The sequence below is a fragment of the Saimiri boliviensis genome, chromosome 2 (genome assembly GCF_048565385.1).
Source record: "Saimiri boliviensis isolate mSaiBol1 chromosome 2, mSaiBol1.pri, whole genome shotgun sequence".
NCBI classification, from domain to species: domain Eukaryota; kingdom Metazoa; phylum Chordata; class Mammalia; order Primates; family Cebidae; genus Saimiri; species Saimiri boliviensis.
In genome coordinates, this window is record NC_133450.1 from 81745402 (window position 1) to 81764673 (window position 19272).

The 19272-nt window shown below is 43.2% G+C and overlaps 1 protein-coding gene across 4 annotated transcripts in view; it reads right to left on the minus strand.

The window, feature by feature from the left end:
* The window catches only part of GOLM2 (golgi membrane protein 2), a 108861-nt gene extending 91226 nt beyond the window's left edge, over window positions 1-17635 (minus strand). For 2 of the 4 annotated variants that reach the window (XM_039468787.2, XM_039468785.2), the window contains exon 1: window positions 16994-17634. In XM_039468787.2, coding sequence (XP_039324721.2) covers window positions 16994-17320 — 327 coding nt within the window. In that variant the 5' untranslated portion in view covers window positions 17321-17634. Of the gene's footprint in view, window positions 1-16993 lie in introns of all 4 variants that reach the window. The other 2 variants (XM_074393694.1, XM_074393692.1) reach the window with 1 other exon arrangement.
* Window positions 17636-19272: the final 1637 nt, after the last annotated feature.

Sequence of the window (19272 nt, forward strand, 5' to 3'; positions counted from 1 at the left end):
GTGGCACATGCCTATGATCGCAGCTTCTCGGGAGGTTGTGGCAAAGAATCGCTTGAACCTGGAAGGTAGAGGTTAGAGTGAGCTAAGATTAAGCCACTGCACTCCAGCCTGGGCAACAAAGCTAAATTTCATCTCAAAAAAAAAAAAAAAAAAAAAATTAGCCAGGTGTGATGGCACAAGCTTGTAGTCCTAGCTACTCCAGGTGCTGAGGCAGGAGGACTGCTTGAGCCCAGAAGGTCAAGGCTGCAGTGAGCCTTGATCATGCCACTGCACTTTAGCTTGAGTGACAGAATGAGACCCTATCACCAAAAAAAAAAATAAATAAAATAAAAATTCAAGTTATGCTTATAACTCAAACTTTTTCATTACACCCCCATGAAGCTAATCCCAAAGTTTTGTTCTCGTCACTTAAACACTAAATTGAATCAGACAAATATTTTTTATTCAATACATAAATTGAATTAAAATAAAATCTCAAAAAAACTCTTTTTTCTTACACATTGCTATGAAGACATACCCAAATATTTTTGAGTTTCTAAATGAATAAAATACTATTCTAGATCTAGTACAGCACGTTTCAAATAAAAGATATATTCTACGTATAATAGAAAGATGAGTTGACAAGCAGTAGTTTTACATCTGAATATTTTAGTCATGTCTTCCAGAAAAGGTAGTGCAATCAGGTATGTGGATAACATCTGTGGTAGCCCTAGCACATATTTATGCACCCATTGGTTGAAGAACCAGTACAAACTGCTGAACCAATAATCAAATATTTACTGAGTCCAGATATAGGGAATAGCCTGAAATATTAAGTGTTAGATTTACACTCGATTTAGACTATATTTTTATAGTTAAGAAATTCACAGGCTGGGTATGGTGTCTCACACTTGTAATTCCAACACTTTGGGAGGCCGAGGCAGGCAGATCACTTAAGTCCAGGAGTTCAAGACCACTCTGGGTGACATAATGAAACCCTATCTCTAAAAACAAATACACGGCCGGGCGCGGTGGCTCAAGCCTGTAATCCCAGCACTTTGGGAGGCCGAGGCGGGTGGATCACGAGGTCAAGAGATCGAGACCATCCTGGTCAACATGGTGAAACCCCGTCTCTACCAAAAATACAAAAAATTAGCTGGGCATGGTAGCGCGTGCCTGTAATCCCAGCTACTCAGGAGGCTGAGGCAGAAGAATTGCCTGAACCCAGGAGGCAGAGGTTGCGGTGAGCCGAGATCGCGCCATTGCACTCCAGCCTGGGTAACAAGAGCGAAACTCCCTCTCATAAAAAAAAAAAAAAAAAAAAAAAAAACAAATACAAAAATTTACTGAGCATGGTAGTGTGCACCTGTAGTCCCAGATACTTGGGAGGCTAAGGCAGGAAGCTCAATTTAGCCTGGGAGGTGAAGGCTGCAGTGAGCTGAGATGGTGCCACTGCACTCCAGCCTGGGCAACAGAGTGAGACCCCATCTCAAAAAAAAAAAAGGAAAGAAATAAATCAATTCATAATATATCATTGGAAGACAAGAAAAAATTAGAATCACCAGGCATGGTAGCTCACGCCTGTAATCCCAGCACTTTGAGAGGCCAAGGCGGGAGGATCACTTGAAGCCAGGAGTTTGAGACCAGCCTTGTGAACATGGCAAAACCCTGACTTCACTAAAAATACAAAAATTAGTTGGACATGGTGGCACACACATGCAGTCCCAGCTACTTGGGAGGCTAAGGCAGGAGAATTGCTTGAACCCATGAGGTGGAGATTGCAGTGAGCCAAGATTGTGCCACCACACTCCAGCTTGGGCAACAGAGTCAAGACTCCATCTTGGTGAAAAAAAAATTTTTTTTAATGTGAAAAAGAGAGACAATCAATGGCTTCCTATTGCCCTTAACATGATTCACAAATCTTTTCATAATCTGAATCCAGTCTTGCAGCACAACAGCAAATATTATCATACTCATTCCAGCTCCCTTATTCCACATAATGAATTTTTTTTTTTTTTTTTTTTTTGAGATTGGGTATCACTCTGTTGCCCAGGCTGGAGTGCAATGGCATGACAATCTTGGCTTACTGCAACTTCTACCTCCCGGATTTAAGGGATTCTCGTGCTTCAGCCTCCCAAGTAGCTGGGATTACAGGCACACACCACCACACCTGGCTAATTCTTGTATTTTTAGTAAAGATAGGGTTTCACCGTGTTGGCCAGGCTGGTCTCGAACTCCTGACCTCAAGTGATCTGCTGCATCAGCCTCCCAAAGTGCTGGGATTACAGGCATGAACCACTGTGTCCGGCTACACATAATGAACTGAACTTTTAGATACTCAAACTCACCAGGCTTTCCTCTATCCCGCTATCCTGTGTTGTTGTTGTTGTTTTTTAAGACAGGGTCTCTTTCTGTAGTCTAGGATGGAGTACACTGGCATGATCTCGGCTCACTGCAACCTCTGCCTCCTAGATTTAACTAATTCTCCTGCCTCAACCACCCAAGTAACTAGGATTATAGGCATGCGGCACCACACCTGTCTGATACCCTGTGCTTTAAAATATGCAACAAAATAAAATAAAATATGCAACAGCCTACATTTGGAACTCTCTTTGCATCTCACCTGAGTCTCTTATCCCAAACTTCTCACTCAGTATTTGCCTCATTAAAGCCTGATCTTTTTTTAGGACTCAACTAAAATTCTTTCAAGAATGTCATCCCTAAACCTTCAAAATAGGTTAGGTCTTCCCCTCATAGCCCCTGCTCAAGTGTAAGTCCATAGTCAATGTATACCATGTCTGTCTTGTTCACTCATTCACTATGTGATATGCAGGTAGCATAGCAACTGATCCAAAATAGAAATTTGAACATATCTGTTCAATAAAGAAATGAAAATGGGGTTAAAGATGGAAGCATACATATATAAACATTGAGTGAGAAAAAGATAGGATAACCAGGATAAATGGCTGTTATTAAAGCTAAAGGGAAGAAGTTTCAAAAAGGGGAGAAAGGAGAGATCATCAGTATAAAATGCCATGGAGAGTCAGGTTTAAGAGTGAAAATGTGGTTGGGCCATGGTGGCTCACGCCTGTAATCCCAGCACTTTGACGGGCTAAGGCAGGAGAATCACTTGAGGTCAGGAGTCTAAGGCTGCAGTGAGCTATGAGAGGCCTTTGTTAATCATCAAATGAGAAAAAAATTTTGCCCTAAGTTGAATTTAAATTGGATATAAAGAATTGAAACTGCAGAAGGAAAGCAAATCATGTTATATTAAATAGAAAAAGCTTCCCGGATATAAGTTTTGAAGTCATTCTCAGGGGAAAAATGCAGTTTGGAAAAGAGAATCAGACATTGAAATCACCTGAGCAAAACCTCTACGGCAACACCGTTCAAAAGAGAAACTACCTGGCCAGAAAGAATTTAAGAAGCTTAGATAAATTTAATTAGGAGTAAGAGAGCCTTGAAGCACTGTGAGAAACTACAATTACTACATGTCCAGCCTGTTCCTAGAGAAAAGCCTGGACTTTGAATTCAAGGAAACTTTAACTCTCTTTTGAAGAAGAGGCCAACATGGTGAATTTTCAGGTCTTCAAAGAAAAAAGATTAGGACTAGTTCTTCTTGCTTAATGAAGTCATAAGTCAAAAGGTACTCCCTATCACTTCAGAAGACAGATGCTACATACCACACTGTAAGAACTGGTTATTTTTCCTCTACAGAGTAAGTGAAAGGGAGCTCCTTGAATGTCCTTTTACCTTTTTTTTTGCACAACTAAATCCTAGTCATCATTTTTCAAAAAGCAGCTTGTTTTATGATCTCCATGGAACCCCCTGAGATTACTCAGTGCTTTATCAGGAGAGCAAGAAAAAACAGAAATACAAAAATAAGAAAGAGAGATAAAGAAAAGTGAGAACATGTTTTAAAGATCATTTTAGTGTACAGTACAGTAAGTGCTCAATATATTTAAAATTTTTTTGTCAACTGAATTAATATACTTGGGTTTCAATAGAATAATACAAGACTAAATTTATTCCTTCCTCCCTCCCTTCCTTCTCTTTTATTTTCTTTCTTCCCTTTTCCTCTTTCTCTTTTATTTTCTTTCTTCCCTTTTCCTCTTTCTCTTTCACCCTCTCCTTCCTTCCTTTCCTTTCCATTTCTTTCTTTCTCTCTCACCCTCTCTCCTTTCTTCCTTCTCTTCTCCTTTTCTTTCTTTTTTGAGACACGGCCTTCCTCTGTTCCCCAGGCTAGGGTGCAGTGGCAAAATCATAGCTCACTGCAGCCTCAAACTCCTGGGTTCAAGTGATCCTCCTGCTTAAACCTCCCGAGTACCTAAGACTATGGGCATGTGGCACCACGACCAGCTTTTTTTTTTTCCCCCTTTAGAGACAGGGTCTTGCTATGTTGCCCAGGCTAGCCTCAACCTCCTGGCCTCAAGTGATCCTCCTGCCTTAGCTACCTAAAGTGCTGGGATTATAGGCATGAGCCACCACACCTGGCCCCAGATTTCTTCAAGATTAACTATACCAGTGCACACATGAAAGAAAGGAACTAATTATTAAATGTCAAGCTCTGTATGGGGCAGGCCTCTAAATACTTTATTTCATGAATCCTCCTTATTTTATGGGTGAAGAAACAGGCTTAAGGAGAGGAAATACAATGGCAGAATTACAAACTCAAGTCTGTTTGACTCCAAAAGCCCTTTTTCTTTCCAGCAAACCATATTGCCACATAGTATATATTATATCAGAGAAGTTATCTAGTCAATTTGGGAGGCCGAGGCAGGCGAATCACCTGAGGTCAGGAGTTCGAGACCAGCATGGCCAATATGGTGAAACCCTGTCTCTACCAAAAATACAAAATTTGGCCGGGTGTGGTGCATACCTGTAATCCCAGCTACTTGGAAGGCAGAAGCAGGAGAATCGCTTAAATTTGGGAGGTGAAGGTTGCAGTGAGCTGAGATCGCACTACTGCACTCTAACCTGGGTGACAGAGTAAAACTCTATCTCAAAAAAAAAAAAAAAAAAAAAAAAGCCGGGCACAGTGGCTCACGCCTGTAATCCCAACACTTTGGGAGGCCGAGGCGGGTGGATCACGAGGTCAAGAGATCGAGACCATCCTGGTCAACATGGTGAAACCCTGTCTCTACTAAAAATACCAAAAATTAGCTGGGCATGGTGGCGTGTGCCTGTAATCCCAGCTACTCAGGAGGCTGAGGCGGGAGAATTGCCTGAACCCAGAAGGCGGAGGTGGCGGTGAGCCGAGACTGTGCCATTGCACTCCAGCTTGGATAACAAGAGCGAAACTCCATCTCAAAAAAAAAAAAAAAATATTCATGCACTTGGTGTTCTCCTCTCTGTCTTCTTTTCTTATAAGGACACAAGTTATACTGCAATAAGGCCCACTCTAATCCAGTATGACCTCATTTTAACTTGATTATATCTGCAAAGATCCTATTCCCAAAATAAGATAACACTCAGACTTCAACATATTTGGTGATTTAGATTTCAACATATCCTTTTAGGGGATATAAATCAACCCCTACATTTTGTATCATCACTAAGAACTATTTTTCCCACAGCAAAAAATTTAAAACATAATCCTTCCTCAAGGAACTTAAAATTTTGTTAAGAAAACAAAGTTCACACACAATAAACTATTAGTGAAAAATGAACAAAGTAAGTTACTGAAGCTCAAACAATAAGTGTAAATTGCGTATAAAGAAGGAAAAGCATGGCCGGGCACAGTGGCTCACACCTGTAATCCCAGCACTTTGGGCAGCATAGGTGGGTGGATCACTTGAGGTCAGGTGTTCAAGACCAGACTGGCCAATGTAGGGAAACCCCGCCTCTACTAAAAACACACACACACAAAAAAAAAAAAAAAAAAAAAAAAATTGGCTAGGCATCGTGGTAGGTGCCCATAATTCCAGCTACTTGGGAGGCTGGGGCTGGAGAATCACTTAAACCCAGGAGGTGTAGGTAGCAGTGAGGCGAGATTGCGCCATTGCACTCCAGCCTGGGCAGCAAGAATGAAACTCCATCTCAAAAAAAAAAAAAAGAAGGAAACGCGGGTTCTAGGTCAGAAGTCACAGAGGGCTTCATAGTAGACATGGATCAGAAGCTGGATAACAGACTGGTAGTACAGATCGGGTGTTGGTGGCTCATGCCTATAATCCCAGTACTTTGGGAGGTCAAGGTGGGTGGATGACAAGGTCAGGTGGCTGAGGCAGGAGAATCTCTTGAACCTGGGAGGCAGAGGTTGCAGTGAGCCAAGATCACGTCACTACACTCCAGCCTGGGCCACGGAGCAAGATCTCAAAAAAAAAGACTGGTAGAATAAATATTCAGAAAAGAGGCAAGAAGCTAAGAGTGAAACAGCAGGAACAAAGGCATAGAAACAGGAATTAACATGATACAGAAAGGCAGGTGGGCAGGCAAAAGTAGGCAAAACAACCAACCTGAAATGAAATACAATTTGGGTCAGGAGATAGTTGGAGACAAAGGTAGCTGGAGCCGTTCTATGGAAGACCTTCAAGATGAGACAGCAGAATTCTAACCTGGTAATACAGCCACTCTGAAAATAAGGTTTGAGGAAATTCAGGCTGGCTTCACAGGAGAACTGACTAAAAGAAATGGAGACCAAGGAAAGGGGACTGGTTAGGGATCTACTAAGTTCTCTATTCCACAGTCAGAACGACATTTAATTTGATCAAGTAACTCCTCAGTATGTTGAAGCACTTGATATACTGAAGGAATGAAAAACAATACCCAAGGCCGGGCGCGGTGGCTCAAGCCTGTAATCCCAGCACTTTGGGAGGCCGAGGCGGGTGGATCACGAGGTCAAGAGATCGAGACCATCCTGGTCAACATGGTGAAACCCCGTCTCTACTAAAAATACAAAAAATTAGCTGGGCATGGTGGCGCGTGCCTGTAATCCCAGTTACTCAGGAGGCTGAGGCAGAAGAATTGCCTGAACCCAGGAGGCGGAGGTTGCGGTGAGCCGAGATCGCGCCATTGCACTCCAGCCTGGGTAACAAGAGCGAAACTCCGTCTCAAAAAAACAAACAAAAAAAAAAACAAACAAAAAAAAAGAAATTTGGGTGTTTTGTTTTTGTTTTTGTTTTTTTTTTTTTTGAGATGGAGTTTCGCTCTTGTTACCCAGGCTGGAGTGCAATGGCACGATCTCGGCTCACCGCAACCTCCGCCTCCTGGGTTCAGGCAATTCTTCTGCCTCAGCCTCCTGAGTAGCTGGGATTATAGGCACGCGCCACCATGCCCAGCTAATTTTTTGTATTTTTAGTAGAGACGGGGTTTCACCATGTTGACCAGGATGGTCTCGATCTCTTGACCTCGTGATCCAGCCGCCTCGGCCTCCCAAAGTGCTGGGATTACAGGCTTGAGCCACCATGCCCGGCCCAAAAATACCCAAATTTCTAACCTCAGTCTTAAATAAATGCATGGGCATCATTTATAGGGACCAAGAAGATACAAAAGGGGTATCATTTGAAGGAGTTTTCAGTTTTGATTGATTTATGAATAATTTGAGGCAGCAATTACAGTTAAAGGCCAGATTATGGCTGGTGGGGCAGAGGCAAAGGCAGGAATTAACATGTTCGGCATATTAAAACTGTAGAAGGATGATAACTCAAATTACAGAGGAACAGGCAAGTAAGAAGTCAGCTGAGACACCTATGGGAGGAGCCAAATAAGTCTAACTGGAAATGAACCAGGAAATTGAAAACAACAAAAAAAGTCAGATGTTCAAGAGCAAAAGGTGAGGCAGGTAGACTAGGGCTGGGACCAGATCTTGGGCAGGAACACAGACAGAGCCCCATCCTGGAAAAAAAACAGGACAGAAATAAGGAAATGGCTGTAGAATAACAATAGCTAACGCAATACTTAGGTAGTAGGCACTACTATTTTAAGAGTTTTAATCAATTTACTCAAACCTCTCAAGAATAAGGGGGGTTACTACTATATTCCAAAATATTCCTCCCAAAAAACATTTTTGTATAATACACTTCTCACCCTCCTTTCTAACACATGACCTTTTCCCCATTCAACCAAAGGCATATGCCTTAAGTTAAACAAATCAGTCAAAACTGATAACTCCTCCAAAAGACATCCCTTTCCTATCTTCTTGGTTCCTATAAATGATGCCATGCAACCATTATTTAAGACTGAGGTTAGACATCTGGGTTTTGTATTTGATTCCTTCAGTATATCATAATGAGTGCTTCAACATGCAGAGGAGTTACTTGATCAAATTAAAAAAAAAAAAAAAAACACATCATTCTGACTGAAGAATAAAGAACTTAGTAGATTCCTAACTAGTCCCCTTTCCTTGGTCTCCACTTCTTTTAGTCAGTTCTTTTGTGAAGCCAGCCTGAATTTCTTCAAACCTTATTTTCAGAGTGGCTGTATTACTCACTCACTACATCAGGGAGAATTACTGTTGTTAAAGGGAAAAAAAGTCATTTACTAATCAGCTTCAAACCTCAAAACTGGCTTATGTGTGTGTGTGTTTATAACAAAAATGACAATTTTGAGAGTTTTTCTACATTCTAACAGCTCCTTTAATTTATCAAGAGCTTGACTTGGCCCATCTGGACTACATAGCTTTAGTATAAGCTATAGGTTGCAAGAAACCAAGTTTAGGAGCCAAGTACAGTGGTGCACACCTGTAGTTTCAGCTACTCCAAAGGCTTAAACAGGAGGACCTTTGCTTGAGCCCAGGAATTCCTGGCCATGGTGTGCTATGATTGCACCTATGAATAGCTACTGCATTCCAGCCTGGGCAATGTAGTAAGATCCCATGTCTTCAAAAGAAAAAGAGAGAGAGACTAATAATTCAAGTTAAGAGAAATGCCCTGGCTGGACACGGTGGCTCACATCCGTAATCCCAGCACTTTGGGAGGCCGAGGCAGGCAGATCACAAGGTCAAGAAATCGAGACCATCCTGGCCAACATGGTGAAACCCCATCTCTACTAAAAATACAAAAAAATTAGCTGGGTGTGGTGGCGTGCGCCTGTAGTTCCAGCTACTGGGGAGGCTGAGGCAGGAGAATTGCTTGAACTCGGGAGGCAGGGGTTGCAGTGAGCCAAGGTCGCACCATTGCACTCCAGCCTGGCGCCTGGTGATGGAGTGCAACTCTGTCTCAAAAATAAAGAAGAAATAAAAGAGTGTGAGTGTGTGTGTGTGTGTGTGTGTGTGTGTGTCTGTGTCTGTGTCTGATCTCCCTTGTTCTAGGATGAACTGTGTTTCCCCCAGATTCACATATTGAAGTCCCAACCCCCAGGACCTCAGAATGTAACCATATTTGGAGACAACGTTTTTAGACTGCTTAAGTTACAGTGAGTCTAATCCAATATAACTTGTATCCTTATAAGAAGAGGAGGCCGGGCACGGTGGCTCACGCCTGTAATCCCAGCTACTCAGGAGGCTGAGGCAGGAGAATTGCTTGAACCCAGGAGGTGGAAGTTGCGGTGAGCCAAGATCGCGCCACTGCACTCCAGCCTGGGTAACAAGAGCGAAACTTCGTCTCAAAAAAAAAAAAAAAAAAAGAAGAGGAAAAGACCCCAGGGATATGTATATAAGAGGGACTATCATGTCACAATAAAGCAGCAAGAAGGTTGCCATCTGCAAGCCAAGAAGAGAAACCTCAGAGTAAAACAACTCTGCTAGCACCTTGGTCTTAGACTTCCAACCTTCAGAAATGTGAGAAAATAAATTTCTGCTGCTTAAACCACCTAGTCTGTGGTATTTTGTTATGGCAGCCCTAGCAAACAAATATATTCCTCCAGGCTGAAACCCTTTAGAGGGAAGATAAAAATAAGAAAACTTTGAGGGAATCTCAGAAAAGCAGGGCTTGTTTCTTACTTTTTTTTTTTTTTTTTTTTAAGATGGAGTTTCACTCTTGTTGCCCAGGCTGGAGTGCAATGGTGTGATCTCAGCTTACCACAACCTCTGCCTCCCGGATTCAAGCAATTCTCCTGCCTCAGTCTCCCAAGTAGCTGGGATTACAGGCATGTGCCACCACACACAGCTAATTTTATATTTTTAGTAGAGATAGTATTTCTCCATGTTGGTCAGGCTGATTGAACTCCTGATCTCAGGTGATCCGCCTGCCTCGGCCTCCCAAAGTGCTAGAATTACAGGTGTCAGCCACCATGCGTGGCTGTTTCTTACTTCTTTGGACAAGACAGGAGCAGCTTCAAGCTCCTTTAAAGAAATTCTATGTTCAAAGCCAGATGTGGTGGGTCAATCCTGTAATCCCAGCACTTTGGGAGGCCGAGGTGGGCAGATCACTTGAGGTCAGAGGTTCAAGACCAGCCTGGTCAACATAGTGAAACACCGTCTCTACCAAAAAATCAAAAATTAGCCGGCCGTGGTGGCTGAGCCTGTAGTCCCAGCTACTCAGGAGGATGAGGCAGAAGAATTGCTCGAGCCGAGGAGGTATATGGTGCAGTGAGCTGAGACCATGCCACTGCACTCCAGCCTGGGTGACAGAGTGGGGCTCCATCTCAAAAGAAAAAAAAAATATTTCTATGTTTATAGATTTCTATGTTTCTATTTTTATGTTTATATCTGCCATGAAGATCTGGTTTATTTTTTATTTTTATTTTTTTTAAGAAAGAGTTTTACTCTGTTTCCCAGGCTGGACTGCAGTGGCACGATCTTGGCTCACTGCAACCTCTACCTCCCAGGTTCAAGTGATTCTCTTGCTTCAGCCTCCCAAGTAGCTAGGATTACAGGCACCCATCATGACACCCAGCTAATTTTTTTTTTTTTTTGAGACAAAGTCTCACTGTCATCCAGACTGGAGGATAGTGGCACAATTTCGGCTCACTGTAACCTCTGCCTGCGGGGTTCAAGCGATTCTCCTGCCTCAGCCTCCTGAATAGCTCGGACTACAGGCATGTGCCACCACATCCAGCTAATGTTTGTATTTTTAGTAGAGACAGGGTATCACTATGCTAGCCAGGCTGGTCTCAAACTCCTAACCTCGTAATCTGCCCACCTTGATGTCCCAAAGTGCTGGGATTACAGGCATAAGTCATGGTGCCCAGTCTAATTTTCTTATTTTTAAGTAGAGATGGGGTTTCACCGTGTTAGTCAGGCTGGTCTTGAACTCCTGACCTCAAATGATTCACCTGCCTCAGCCTCCCAAAGTGTTGGGATTACAGGTGTGAGCCACTGTGCCCAGCCACAGACCTTGGTTTCTAATGCCATTCTCCAATAAAAGGAACCAGGGCTCCTTGGAGAAATGGCTGACTCTAGGACTGGAGTAGGAAATACGTAAGATGAGCCTAGAGCACCTTAAAGTACCAAAAAGTAAGAAAGGAGTATGTCACACTAAAACTGGGCATAGGGTATGTGGAAATTCTCTGTATTTTCTGGCACTATAAAAGTCAAGAAGGGGCCGGGCATGGTGGCTCATGCCTGTAATCCCAGCACTTTGGGAGGATCATGAAGTCAAGAGATCGAGACCATCCTGGCCAACATGGTGAAACCCCACCACTACTAAAAATACAAAAATTAGCTGGGCATGTTGGTGCGCACCTGTAGTCCCAGCTACACAGGCTGAGACAGAAGAATCGCCTCAACTGCAGAGGCAGAAGTTGCAGTGAGTCAAGATCACACCACTGTACTCCACTCTGGGTTGACAGAGTGAGACTCCATCTCAAAAAAATAAATAAATAAAGTAAAGAGGGGATAAAGGAGTTAACTGAAGGAGCTCTCCAATGGCCAGAGCTGAATAATTTGAGCAACAAAAAAATAAACATTGGATTATAAGCCAAAGTATAAAATAAATATCCACGAGTCCATAATAAATAAATGATTAATAAATAAGGGAGAAGAGACAAAATCTCCTGTGCAGAAGAATTCCATACAGTTTATGTTGATACACTGCCCTTAAGGAGGAAGAGCATAACTACGCATTCATTAAATGAGGGTGAACATAATTATTTTCTTCCAACGTGTACAGTATGGAAAGAGATTTTTTTTGTTTTTAAGAGTACTTTTTAGTGGCGAAGGCTGACAAGCACTATCTCACGCCAGGTGATTGAGGTTAAGATCAATAGTGATAAACCATTTTGTAAAATGCACCCATGATATGATGTGTTGAAACTGGTAGTTTACTTCTGTGGTCTTTCTCCCAAAACCCATAATCCCAGTTTAATCCTGAGAAAAGACTCAGACAATTCCCAATTGAAGGACGTTCTACAAAACACCTAATCAGTAATCCTTAAAACTGTCAGGATCATCAAAAACGAGAAAAGGTCTGAAAAACAAGGAAAGTCTGAAAAGAAGCTTAAGGAGACATAAATGTCTAAATGTAACATATTACCCTGGATGAGACCTTGGAATTAAAAAAGGACAGCCGGAGAAAACTAAAGAAATCTGAATAAAGCATGGATTTTCATAATAAGATATGAAAACTGGTTCATTAATTGTGACTAATGCATCATACTTATGTAAGATGTTAATAATAGGGAAGACTGGGTATGGGGTACATAGAAACTCCCTGTACTATCTTTGCAATAATTTTCCAGATCTAAAACTGTTATGTGACCAGGTATGGTGGCTCACACCTGTAATCCCAGCACTTTAGAAGGCCAAGGCAGGAAGATCGCTTGAGGCCAGAAATTGGAGACCAGCCTGGGCAGCATAATGAGACCCTCATCTCTACCAAAAAATGAAAAATTAGACCAGCATGGTGGCCTGCACCTATAGTCCCAGCTACTTGGGAGGCTGAGGTGGGAGGACTGCTTGAGCCCAGGAGTTCAAGGCTGTAGTAAGCTAGGATCGCACCACTGCTATCCAGCCTGAGTGACAGAGCAAGCCTCTGTCTCAAAACAAACAAACAAAAAATCCAAAAAACTCTTTCGTTTAAAAGACAGAGACCAAGACAACCCTTTCTACTAAGCAGCATGGAGAGTCCTCTTTAACCCCAAGAGCAGATATTCACAAGCAGCCCAACAAAGTTGTTATAGCCAGCTCTCAAAATATGGAAGTGGCACCACCACCAGGTGTTGTGGCACACACCTGGAATCCCAGTATTCTGTAAGTCCAAGGCAGGAGGATCACTTGGAGCCAAGAATGAGACTGGACAACATAGCAATACCCTATCTCTACAAAACTAAAAAAAGAAAAATTTTTTTTAAATGTACAGAACTGACATTCAAGTAAGAGATGCAAACTCGTGAGCCAGCTGCATAAAATATTAACCAAACACTTAGTAGTAGTTAAGATACCCAGGGCAGGTCCGGCGTGGTAACTTGCACCTGTAATCCCAGCACTCTGGGAGGCCAAGGCAGGCGAATCACCTGAGGTCGGGAGTTCAAGACCAGCCTGACCAACATGGAGAACTCTTATCTCCACTAAAAATACAAAATTAGCTGGGCATGGTGGCGCATGCACTAATCCCAGCTACTCAGGAAAGCCCATCTCTACTAAAAATACAAAATTAGCCGGGTGTGGTGGCACATGCCCTAATCCCAGCTATTCAAGAGGTTGAGGCAGAAGAATTGCTTGAACCTGAGAGGCAGAGGTTGTGGTGAGTCGAGATCACACCATTGCACTCTAGGCTGTGCAATAAGAGTGAAACTCAGTCTCAAAAAAAAAAAAAAGAAGAAGAAGAAGATACCTATGGCAATATTTCCCAAACTAGTGTGCTTTGCTATATTATTCTGTACCATAACAGGTAGGCCATGAAAACAGTAATCTGTGATCAAATAAACTAAATGAGACTGAGTTAAACAAAATTGAATAGGCTTCTTTACTAATGGTTTTCTCAGAGCTTTTATATTCTAGCAGGCATCATAAATTTCAAGAGGAGGATACACTAACATTTCCCTCCAAAACAGATTTTCTTTTTTTTCTCCTTACCACTGTGAAATATTATAAAAAGGGAATTCTGTTTAACACCACTTTGGGGAATACTGCTCTCAAGGGAGAGCAAAGGCTCAAGAACAAAGTCCCTTAGTAGGTGGCTGGAAAGAAAAAATAAATCCAGCAACAAATACAGTGAAGAAGATAGGACTGAAGAGTCCAATATTACAGAGGCAAGAAAGGAAATACTTTCTAAATAGCTAGAGACAATCAACAGGCCTAAACTACTGAAAGATCAAAGACAGTAAGAATAGAAACGTTCTTTGATTTTGACTAGGAAGACTGCTATTTCTGACCTTTAAGAGAATAGTTTCACCGGGCGTGGTGGCTCAAGCCTGTAATCCCAGCACTTTGGGAGGCTGAGGCGGGTGGATCAAGAGGTTGAGAGATCGAGACCATCCTGGTCAACATGGTGAAACCCCGTCTCTACTAAAAATACAAAAAATTAGCTGGGCATGGTGGCACGTGCCTGTAATCCCAGCTACTCAGGAGGCTGAGACAGGACAATTGCTTCAACCCAGGAGGCGGAGGTTGCAGTGAGCCGAGATCGCACCATTGCACTCCAGCCTGGGTAACAAGAGCGAAACTCCGTCTTGGAAAAAAAAAAAAAAAAGAGAGAATAGTTTCAGAAAAGGGGAAGAAAGAAAGATGGCAGACATTTTAAGATTAGGATGGGTATGAAAAAACAAGTAGATGGAACATTTGTAGACTATCGATAATTTGACTTTAGCAATGAAAGTGAAAAAACAAATGGGTTAGTTGGGAGACAGCAATATATAAAGTCTTTTGTTCTTTACTTAGAACAGGGGACATCCACATCCTGTTGAAGGTAAAAAGTGAAACAAACTGAAAGAGACTGACAGTTCAGTAGAGCTGGGCAAGGTGGTGCACACCTGCATTTCAGCTACTCAGAGTCTGAAGCAGGAAGATCACTTGAGCTCAGAAGTTCAATGCTGTAGTGCATCATGTCTGTGAACAGCTACTGCACTCCAGCCTGGGCAACACAGTGAGACCCTGTCTCAAAAAAAAGAAAAGTCCAGTGGATGAAAGAATGTAATCAACAGTTATTAATTACTAAAAGAGACCTTCCTTTGAGACCAGACAGAAGAATGTGAATTGTAATGCTTAACCATTCCAAGTAGGAAGACCTTACTTTAATACTCCAAATTTTCAGGGATTTCTACCTACTCTACCCAAGTTTTTCAGTCTTTAGAGCTCGGTATGCAGCACATACATAAATTTACTGATTCCCTGCCCCTGTCAGAGCATGTCTATGTTATGGTGAAAAGAAGAGGGTTATAGGGAAGCACTTAGCTGACAGCCTTAATCTTCATGAAGTAAGAAAGCAAGGTAGAGGCTGTCAACAGGAAAGTTAGAAGCTCGTGCAGGGTTTAATTTGTAATGACTCAGGCCGGGTGCGGTGGCTTAAGCCTATAATCCCAGCACTATGGGAGGCCCAGGTGGGTGGATCACGAGGTCAAGAGATCCAGACCATCCTGGTCAACATGGTGAAACCCCGTCTCTACTAAAAATACAAAAAATTAGCTGCGCATGGTGGCGCATGCCTGTAATCCCAGCTACTCAGGAGGCTGAGGCAGGAGAATTGCTTGAACTCAGGAGGTGGAGGTTGTGGTGAGCCGAGATCGCGCCATTGCACTCCAGCCTGGGTAACAGGAGTGAAACTCCGTCTCAAAAAACAAACAAACAACAAAAAATTTGTAACGACTCACCCTTAAGTGATTTAATGCGCAAAGTAAAACTTGTAATTATAACCGGCATTTACACACAAAAATGTGAAGATTACCAAAGAAGTGTACAGAAAGAAAGGCATCTACTATCCTGCTCTGAATAGAGTTACTATTATAACTTATGAATAGAGTTACTATTCATAACTCTATTATACCCTACAGAAGTTGCATAAGTCATAAACTATTACTATAGTTACCAATGAGATAATTAAAATAAAGACTATTTAGTAGCAAGTATGGTTACAGTTCAACTTGAAACTTTTTACTATTTAAAACTTTGTATAGTTTTTTCCATCTGTATAAAACACCAACCCTAATAGCTACTTAGCCATACAAAATTTCATTCCATTTTCTTTCAATGAAGACACTGACAGGGTATTCTATTGCTTAAAACTTATTTTTGACGGGGTGCAGTGGCTCACGCCTGTAGTTCCAGCACTTTGGGAGGCCGAGGCGGGCGGATCATGAGGTCAGGAGATGGACACCATCCTGGTAACACCGTGAAACCCCGCCTCTACTAAAAATACAAAAAATTAGCCGGGCGTGGTGGCAGGCGCCTGTGGTCCCAGCTACTCGGGAGGCTGAGGCAGGTGAATCGTTTGGACCCGGGAGGCAGAGCTCGTGGTGAGCTGAGATTGCGCCACTGTACTCCAGCCTGGGCGACACAGTGAGACTTCCTCTCAAACAAACAAACAAAAAACTTATTTTTAGATTCTAATCTTTTGGCTAATTTCATTAACAATTCAAATTGAGTAGATAATTATGGATCAACTATGTCCAAGACACAAGCGGGGCTCACATATAGCTCGAGGGTCCATTTATCATAACATTTTGATCACGAAAAAGCAGTAATAGCTGATTATTTAGTTATTCAATACATCACCCTATAGAGATTTAAAAAGTCACACAGCTTAAAAAATATACTATGGTGACTACCATAGGTAGAGGAGTCAGAGGCGGCTTCGTTCTTTAAATAACGAAATTAATATTGATCAATGTGCACGGAATAAGAATGAAATAACAATACCCACACCAAACCTGGCAGTCTCCAGATTTGTGTGTCTTTGAGGTAAGGCGGCCACATAGGCCAGACGATTACTACTGTCAGCTCAGCAGCTGAGCTTAGAGAATAGGCAGCATCCGCACACAGGCCACTCTAGAGAACCAGAATTTAAAGTCAGTTTTGTCTGGCAGGGACCGGAGAACGTGGCACTGATAAACCAGGAAAAGTCTGACAGAAACAGAGTTGTTGGGGGTGAAAGGAGCCTTCAGGGCTGCAGTACTGTAAGGGATAGGGCAACCGCTACCGGATTACCAGACCCCGTAGAGAAAAGAAACTATGGGGGTTGAAACAGAACAGGGTCGTCCTTACCTTGTCATCCTCGCATCTCTTCCCCAGGCCCTCTCTGGCCTGCAGCCGGCTGCTGAGGCGGCCGTAGTCGGCCTCCTTCTGGTCGATCTGTTTCTTGTGCGTGTCCACCAACAGCAAGAGGTCAGAATTGCGCTTCTCCAGCCGCCCGCGGGCCACTTCGGTGCGCTGGACCTGGCCCTGCAGCTCGGCCACCTCCTCCTGAAGCAGGACGTGGCGGGAGGAGATGCTCCAGTAGTTGAAGGCGAGGACGACAATTACCACCAGCAGCACCACCAGCACCAGAGAGGGGAGGCGGCCAGCCCGCCGGTTGGCCCCGAAGCCCACCATGGGGCCAAATCGGGGTGTACCCTAGGGGGCTCGCCACAGACACCTGCAGGCAGAAGCTGAGGCCTCTGCTGGAGATGCCCGGGGGACACGGCCCCAGGGCCGGCCGACGGTGGAGGCGGGCTTATCTGTCCGCGGCAAGCCAGAGAAGGGGGCGGGGCCGCAAGCCGCAGGTCCCTCCCCGCCCCCCTCCTCAAATCAGACCAAAACGCGTTCCGGAGGCTTTGAACCTGACCCTGCGCCTGCCCAAGGAAACCGGGAGAACCCAGCTGCCCGCGCCCCCAACGCAGCACCTCAGGGTTGGGAGGCGGGGAAAAAAGCCGGAAGTGGGTGGATTTACTCTGGCCCCACCCACTGGCTGGGGTCGCGTCGCCTGGGGGCCATTTCCAAGTTTCCGCCGAGGCACCCCCCTCTTCTCGCGAGAACGTTACTTCGTCTCGTCTCCTTGCAGCCCGTTATCGCGAGAGTTTTTGCCGTCGCAAAGGATGTTAAATTTGACAGTCTCTGATATCTCTGGTTTCTGGATCCGAATCCTTTCTGTTATTACCTACTAGATTCCCTTGATTCAAGATCTAGGGAGTGCCTGTCCTACACTGGCCCTTGCGAAAATATTTGTCTTTGAGGACGTTCGGGGCTCCGACCGCGGAATAGAAAAAATAGTAGGTGAGCTGCAGCCACAAAGGGGCGACTGAAAAAGTTTTGTACTTGCTTCTGTAGAAGGGGAATTTCTCTTTTGTGCTAATAATGTGGAAAGAAAAGACAAAACAAAAAGACTGTAAAATAGCGATGCCCTAAACATTATGCAGAAAAGCAGGAGAAACAAAAGCTTTAGGACTGAAAGGGGTGGTACCAGTCTCGTTTCCGAGGTTACTGCTTTCACGAACCGAAAGAATTTCACTCCAATTTTTAAACGCACTGCTGCCTTTGCCTCGTCTGGGCTTCCAAACAGAAAGTCCAGAAGCTGCCCTCGATGAATCGTAACTAATGCACTGTTACTGACAGTCAACACCTTCTGGGTTAGAAATAATAGTCCTAACATTGTTTTGCGCACTCTGTCTCAAATTATCTTCTCAATAACGCAGTTTTACAGATGAAGAATCCAAGACACAAAGATGTTTGGAAACTTTCTCATATCTAGTTTAAAATAGGCTTGAATTAACATCATGGGACTCTCAACACCATTGCTCTCTGCATATAGCAAGCTAACTATATGTTTAATGTGAATTTCAATAATGCGGAAAAAGCCCCCACCTCTTTTGTTTTTTTTCTGCATAATTCTTTTGTCTGTGCATAGAAAAATAAAAAGTTACTGGCTCTAACCTGTTTAAGGAGAGGATGAGGTTACCTTATTGTTCAGACCTCGGGTTCAAGAACTTAAAGAGTATAAAACCTCAAGAATGGAAAAACCTTCGTATTTTTATTCAAATCCAAGTGATAACGATTTTGAGGCAGGAAGACTTGTCATCTTTGAATAATTATTCTTTGCTTCCTATCCTCAAACATTATTTCCCAAAGTCCTGCAGTAGCGTAGAAGTATTACTGCCCCTTCAAAAAACAATGATTACTCTCTCATAGATGCAGTACAGAAAAGCAACACCAAAATTATTTATACTTGGTTCACACCTATTTCTTAGATGGCAAACAGACTTCGGCAAAGGAAGCAAGGCAAAAATGGGAAATGATTAACTATAACGAACCTTTCCATATCTGTTTTTCTCAACTCATATTGGCCTTGCTCTACTCAACCAGCAATCGTAAAGTATTCTAGGCTGGGTGTGCTGGCTCATGCCTGTAGTTCCCAGCTACTCTGGAGGCTGTGGCAGGAGAACCATGCCCAGAAAACAGACTGTGAGATGGAGATTGGTAATAGCAAGTATTTTTTACGGAGTGTTCTTGGGATCATCACCTGCAGAAGGGAAGGGAAAGAAAAGAGAGGTAAACAGGATGGGCAGAGG